The sequence below is a fragment of the Mytilus edulis genome, chromosome 11, assembly GCF_963676685.1.
Source record: "Mytilus edulis chromosome 11, xbMytEdul2.2, whole genome shotgun sequence".
Lineage (NCBI taxonomy): Eukaryota > Metazoa > Mollusca > Bivalvia > Mytilida > Mytilidae > Mytilus > Mytilus edulis.
Window position 1 is genome coordinate 29,798,025 of NC_092354.1, and position 7,755 is coordinate 29,805,779.

Consider the following 7,755-nt stretch of genomic DNA (forward strand, 5'->3'; position numbering starts at 1 on the left):
TTTCTCTATCCTGAATTTCCTCCCCCTGTGGCCCCCTGAACATCAACTCAGCAGGTTGATTGACTTCTCTGCCCAACATGAGATGATTAGGAGTAAACCCGGTGCTTCTACTGACTGAAGCACGGAACGCACCAGCTAATTGCGGAAGGAATAGATCCCAGGACTTTAGATTTTTTCCCACAAAGCACCGCACTGAGGCCATCAGCGTTCGATTGCAACGCTCTACTTGACCATTGGAGGAGGGGCGGTATGGGGTGGTTCTACTTTTGTGTATTTGAAGCAGGTCACACATGGCTTTAAACAGATGGGATTCAAAGTTCCTCCCCTGATCAGTGAATACCTGAAAGGGACTCCCGAAACGGGAGAAGAACTCATTCACTGCCGTACGGGCGGTTAGTTCTGCGCCCTGGGCGGGGAGAGGGACACATTCTACCCATTTGGTAAACTGATCGATCATCATGAGGATATGTTCATTTCCTCGTTCTGTTTTTGGGAGGGGCCCCACAAAATCTAGATGAACCCTTTCCATTGGTGCCCCGGCGTGATGTTTCACCATAGGGTGACGGTTTGGGCGAGTAGCCTTTTTGTTTTGGCTACACAAAGCACAACTTGCTACATACTGTTCAATCTCTTTCTTCATCCCTCTCCAATAATACCTTGGCTTGATCCTTTGGTAGGTTCGGTCCCCCCCTTGGTGGCCTGCTACAGGAATATCGTGACACAACTCCATGAGTTCCTTCCTTGATACTTGGGGAATGACCACCCTATCTGCCTCTCCTTTCACCCCCTTCCTGTACAGTATATTATCCCCACTGAGGACAAATAATTCCCGATTTAACCAGTAGTACTTGGGGGCGGGACCGCTAAGGAAGATTTCCTCCTCAGAGGGTTCCCCTTTTGTTTTCCTCCATTGAACCACCAATTTTAAGTCTGGGTCCTTACTTTGGTTTTCTTTTAACTCTTCCTGACTGTATCCCAAGTTAACCCCTAGGTTCCCTCCTACTTCCTGCACCCAGATGTCACCCTCCCCCTCTGACCATATGGCTAATTCGTCCCCCCTCTTTGACACAGACACCCGGGATATTTGCACCACTGGTTCTCGTGTGTCTTTGGGTTGTGTACTACCATAGGGTCTCTTTGCCAAGGGTATGGTATCATCAACATTTTCTGTGAACTGTCCCCAATTTTGTTGAGCTCGGGCACAGTAGGTACATCCCCCACAGGGCAAATTTGCTAGAACCTTGTCTACTTGAAACTCAGGACACGGTCCGTATTGAGGCAATCGAGACAAAGCGTCTGCATTAGGATGTTTAGCCCCTGGCCGGTGTTTGATTTCCATATCAAACTGATTGATTTCTTCCAGCCACCGGGCTAATTGTCCCTGGGGTTCCTTGAAATTCGTTAACCAAGTGAGGCTACTATGATCTGTTCGAACCGTAAACCTCCGCCCCAGCAAGTAATGTCTGAATAGCCTGGTGAACCTGACAATGGCTAACAGCTCCTTTCGGGTCGTACAATATTTCTGCTGTTCTGGGGTTAGGGTAAAGCTAGCATAGGACGTGGCCCGTTCCTGTCCCCCCTGGACCTGCAATAATTCTGCCCCAATAGCCTTGTCGGAAGCATCCGTGTCTAAGATAAAAGGATCAGTGGCATTGGGTAATGACAGAACAGGGGCTGACACCATGGCTTCCCTGAGTCTATCGAAAGACTGTTGTTGCTCGTTTCCCCAGAAATAGGGGCGTTTTCCGGTTAAGGCTTGAAGGGGTAAGGCTATATTAGTATAGTCTTTTATAAAGGCCCTGTGATAGTTTGCGAATCCCAAAAACCGTTCTACTTCCTTTGAGTTCCGGGGTTTTGGCCAGTTTTTTACATCTTTTACATATCCCGGCCCAATTTCCATCCCTTCGGGACCTACCACCCTCCCTAAAAATTCTACCTTTTTCCTAAATAAATCGCACTTCCTGGGTTTTAGTTTGAGCCCGTACGTCCTAAACCTTTCAAATACCACCCTCAGGTTTGCCAAGTGGTCCCCAAAATCCCTTCCCAAGACTAATATGTCATCCAAAAAAGCCAACACTACCCGCCATGTTAACCCCCGGAGTACAAGGCTTATGACCCGGGCGTATGTGGCATTGCATAGCCCGAAAGCCATGCGTGCAAACTCAAACAGCCCATATTTGGTGATAAAAGCCGTTTTTGGCCGGTCCTCCTCTTTTATTTTGACTTGCCAATACGCCGAATTGGCATCCAACTTGGAGTACCACACATTTCCTGCTAGGGTGTCTAGGCACTCTTCTACTAAGGGGAGTGCAAAGATTTGGCGGGAACAGGCCCCATTGACCCTCCTATAGTCCACGCACCACCTAACGCTACCATCCCTTTTCCTTATGAGGACTGGGGCAGAAGCCCACTCCGATACGGATGGCTGAATTACCCCAGATTGTAACATTTTTTCCAAATGAGCCTCCTCTTCTTGGGCAAAACCTAAGGGTGTGCGCCGCATTCGCTGTTTAATGGGGGGGGGGTGATTCCCGGTGTCATTGCCATGTTCCAAGGCCGTGAAATGGCCCAGGTCTAAGTCACTGCTAGCAAAGACATCCTGAAATTCCTGTAACAGGGAACACAAGGTCTCCTCCTCCCCCTTAGACAAATCCTCACAGGACCTAGTGAACATCTCTTGTAAGTGTTGGGGCAACAATTTTTCCTTAACATCTCCAGCAACCCCCATCTTGCACACTTTAGGGCCCGGGGGTTCCCCCATGTCGACTTCCTGAGCTTGGGCTAGTAGATCCCCTTTTGAGATCACCAGGGGACTATCGGTGAGGTTTATCAGACACAACACCGGATCTTGACCTACATCATGTAAGGTTCTGGGTATGAGCAAACAGCCCTCAGCCTTTGCCTCAATGATGTATTCTCGACCCATGGGTTTGGCCAACACTCCCATGACTCTTTGGACTGAATTGGCTGGGACTGTATGATTCTTTCCCGCCCGTACCTCAGTTGTTTGGGGCAATGAACTGGCCTGACCCCATGACATTTGGATGACCTCCCCGTGAATGGACAATTGATTCCTATGCAAGTCAAGCGATATGCCCTGCTTCCTTAAGAAGTCTATTCCCAAAAGCATCTGATCTCCAATTGGTGCTACATATATGTCCCATGTGAATTCTTGGTTCCCCAACTTAATATAAAAAGGCCCAGCAACAAACCCATTCATTTGTAGGCCCTTTCCTGCAGTGTTCATTACCACTTCCTTAAGAATAGGAGGTGGCTCCTTTAAACCTTTGTACATTTCCTCGGATATTAGGGTAACCTGAGCTGCTGTGTCTACAACAGCAGCGACCCTGTGACCCTGGACTACCACAGGCACCCGATACATAGTACCCCCCGTTAACTGACTTATGGTTATCATTTCTCTTTCCCCTCTGTCACCAAGTCCCCCTCCCCATCACTGGTTGAGCTATCACACAGTGTTTGTTCCCCTTCCTCCCCCGACTCTTCGTCTTGTGACCCCGATTCAGACATGTCCGGGACTATGAGACTGATGGGTTCCCTCTTAGGCCCCTCTATTGGTTTTGCTGTTTGAGCTATGTCTTTCTCCTTGGTGGACGTGGGGTCTGGTGGGACGGGAGGTAGTGATTTAATGACCCCTAGTTCCTCGGGATGGGACGGTTCCTCTAGGCATTCCTGCACAAGTGGGGAAATTATTTCCTCCGGTATCATTTCTATTTGACTGATAGTACCCTCCTTAGTTAAGTAAGGTGGGTTATGGCTTATCACGAGGTCCTTTATACTCCGTGGTTTAGGGGCCAGACTCAGACCTCTTGAGTCGACCCGTTGGAGTTTAACGGACCCTTGTTGTCCTGGAAGGTTACCTTTTTTCCCCCAGGTCGAGGAGAATTAGACCTTTGAAACTTTGGGCATTCCCTTTTAAAGTGGCCTGCCTCCCCACAATGGAAACAACCACCATTACCGGCACGAGGAGAGGGGCTTCTGGATGGGGGCCTAGCATTATTGCGGACAGCAAAAGATAGCTTTTGTATTTCAGACATGATATTGCCCAGAGTCCCACTTACCTCCCCCTTGAAGGCATGAAATTGGTCCTTCAAATCCTGGACATCTTTAGGAGAATGTTCTTTGGGGATAATTTTGGAAGGGGCATTATTGGAGACTGGTCCTGATGTGGAACATACAGTATAGTGATCCCCACCCCTGCCTCTGATCTCAAGACTTACACTTTTTACTTCTTTTCGGGCACTACGGCCATATATGGCTTGGTGGTTATGTTGGTGCCAACGAATTTTATCCACTGCCTCCTCAATACTCTTTGGTTTGGCATTGGAGGCCAACATTCCCCCCTCCTTATCTGAGGCCCCCTGACACAATCTCATGATGGCTTGCTGGTACATGTGATCTTCAGGAAGGTGACGGAAGGCTTTTGTGGCGAGTGATTGGACCCTGTCGGCCCAGTCCTCTAAGGTTTCATCCCCACCCTGCCTGGCAATGTTAAATTGGACTTGGGCTGTTTCTGGCAACTCATTGAACCCAAATCGTTTGGCCAACTTACTCACCAAGTCTTCATAAGACAAGTCATGCCTTCTTTCCACGAGCAAGGCATAAAACTCACTGGGTTTCCCATCAAGGGACCAGCACAATTGATCCTTGCACTCCCCTGAAGACCACCCACTAACCTGGCATAATCGGGAAAATTTGGCATAGAAAGCCTGCCAATTAGTTTTCCCATCATACTTTAAGCTCTTTTGTAGGATGGGAGGTCTAACCCCCATAGACCCCCTCTGTCTTTGGTTATCTGACCCTCCCATGTTCCCCTGGTGGTCATATGCATCCCGACGAGAGCTTCTCTGGTCCCCATATCCCCGTCTCGGTTCCCCTGACCCTGTGGGGTACCCCATGCTACTGGTGTGCCTTGATGCCGGAGCCTCACTCTCCGGCTGGGCATCTCTGAGCCTTGGACCCTCATTATCAATATACTGGTTTTGAAAACCCCCTCTTCCCCTTCCTGTATCCCCGGCATTGTTATATCTAGACCGAGGTGTTTCCCCTTCATACCTGTAATCTCTTGGACCCCCATAAGCACCCATGGGCCTGTTCCATTGGTCCTGGTGGGTTCCCATGTCTTCCCTGAACCCCCGGTTAAGTTCCCCACCATCTTGGAAGTTGAGATGCTGGGATGGAGATGTGGACACTGACTCCCTGGCTCTGGGTGTTTCTCCTGATTGACTGGGATACTCAGTTTGCCCCCTACCCCTTGCCTGTATGAGGCTATCGATCCTTTGCACCTTCTCCTGATGCCCCATCTCCTCTTTGCAAAATTTATTAGACCCCCTGTTGGGTGGCAGAGAGGTACTAAAATCCATAGATTCCAGAGCTGCCTCAGTTATTCTCATATAAGGAACCTCCCGTAGGTCCTCCAACTCCAGAATTCCTTTATCCTCCCTCAATTCCCAAATTTTTGCCGCAATTTTTGCCCCTACCCCTGGAATTGATAACAATTCCTCAAAAGTGGCAGAGTTTATGTGGACTCTAGCCATGGTTACACTTTAATGGAAACACAATAAATAAACAATAAACAATTTAGGATTAAATTAGGGCTTAGGCAAGGGTATCTACTGAAAAGGGGTGTTTATACTATCAAACTGTTTTGTATGGTTTTACAACAACAACTTTTTAACTGGGGATCAAGCTTATAAGTTGACCCCAGAGGTATGTATGTAAAGGGCAAGTGTATGTGTGTGGGTTGTTTAAATTGACACTTACAATTTCTTCTTTCTGTTTTGACAACTGGAAGATTTGCAAATTTGGGTTGCAAATGGAAGTTGAACTGCGTAGGTCAACTGAGTGCAATACGCGGCGGAAATGGATTGGGGTTTACAAAATTCCCTACAAGGGTTTTGCAGAACGAGTAAGGGGTTCACACTTGTTCCTACAAGGGCTCCGCAAACGGCCAAGTATGAAAAAATCCCTCAAAAATAACAAACGGTGACTGAAACTTAACCACACAAGGTTCCCTTCCCGGTGCTTTAACTTTTCCCTCCCAATAAAACTAACCTAGCAAAGCTATGGTTAGCGAAAACTGAAAATAGGTGACCTGTCAGGGATCCCTAAAAATAAAATGGAGGTGCTGTTTTGGCCCCTTGAAATTTTCAATTTCGATGTAGAATTCGACTCCCCGAGTGAATTTGTTCGAAAACGAATGCTCGCAGCGCCAATGTAAGTTTCTCTAAACTTACCGTGGTTACTTGCAAGTACAACTACGACGGTTATCTCTGATATTATCTGGGTCGGCTAGATCAGCACTTGTAGGTTATTCTGGCTCTAGTTATCGACTGCCGGCAGATCCGAAACGAGGCTCTCTCGTCTTCCGGATCTGCCTCCAATGTGGAGCACCACCAATGACCCTGAGGTATATAAGCTTTGGATTTCAAATAGTTTGGCCACGAGCATCACAGAAGAGACATGTATTGTCGAAATGCGCATCAGGTGCAAGAAAATTGGTAACGTTAATTTTATTTTACTACACAATAGTGATGTCATTTGAAATGCAGATGAAACTGGCCAGGGATTCGAGCACAATCCTTCCAATGTGGTGGCAAGAAAAGGTGCTAAGAACATCCCTGGTCGCACGGGAAATTCAAGAGAAAATATTACAATTTTTGGCCCGTGAGTAGTATATGATTACTGAACCCCCACAGCTGTGGGGTCATAAAACCTGGAAACTTACTTGGGGTCATAAAATAAGGGGTAGTAACTGAACACCCACAACTGTGGGGTCATAAAACCTGGACACTTACTTGGGGTAATAAAATATAGGATAGTTACTGAACACCCACAACTGTGGGGTCATAAAACATGGGAGCTTACTTGGAGTGAACATCCAGTCTTGGGTATATAAACAAATGAGATGGTTACATGGGGTCATAAAATATGGAATGCTTAAATATAAGCTAGCATATAATAAAACCGCAACACCTGCACAAACAACTCCTAAATAGGCTTTAGTTATGCAAATGCACACATTAAGACTTTAAAAACGTGACATGTGTTTTAACTTCTTAACTACCACTCCTAAAATCATGGCACGACATGTGATAAATCATCTTGACACAACATCTGTAGGTCTCTCGATTTAACCACTCTTTAATACGTTTTCAGAAAACAGATAGAAAAGCACACATTAAGACCACAAAAAAACGTGAGGTGACGTATTAACACTTGTGACACTGCAAGTAATAAATCATCTAAGCACCGCATTCCTTTTCAATGATTCAACACCTCTAATCCTCAATTTTTAAAATGCTAAAACCGTATAAATAGCTGAAGGTTCTGCTTAAAAAATACAAAGAATCTTAAAGTCCCTAGAGGATAATGTAAGTGTAATATTAATTTGTCTAGATTTTTTCTCTCCATTCACTATAAAATTTATGCAATATATTATTTGTGTAAAGAAAAAATAACAAAGTTGTCTATATATCTTTTAATTGGTTATAGAATATTAGAAAACAACACTCTTCTTGGCTTTTCCTTTCTCAACTGTGTGATGGTTCCCTCAATCAGCTATACTATTCTCCCATTACTTTGCACCATCTCCTGCTTAATCTTATTTAAATTATCAATCTGGGAGGAAATTTCCCCCAGCTCATGCGACTTATACTTTTCACGTATTCGTCACACTTTTTCCTGAAAAGAAATAAAATACATATAGAAAGAAAGATAACTCTAAATTTATTTTTA

General features: G+C 45.8%; 1 protein-coding gene across 1 annotated transcript; it reads right to left on the bottom strand.

Annotated features, from left to right (window-relative positions):
• Positions 1-3,818: 3,818 nt before the first annotated feature.
• LOC139494159 (uncharacterized) lies at positions 3,819-6,268 on the bottom strand. Its single transcript, XM_071282333.1, has one exon. It carries the CDS (start codon positions 5,553-5,555, stop codon positions 3,819-3,821), a length of 1,737 nt encoding a protein of 578 aa, XP_071138434.1. The 5' UTR covers positions 5,556-6,268.
• Between the last annotated feature and the right edge of the window lie 1,487 nt (positions 6,269-7,755).

Excerpts from the sequence above, each read along its gene's own strand:
- LOC139494159 (XM_071282333.1), bottom strand. The coding sequence starts at position 5,555 with ATGGCTAGAGTCCACATAAACTCTGCCACTTTTGAGGAATTGTTATCA.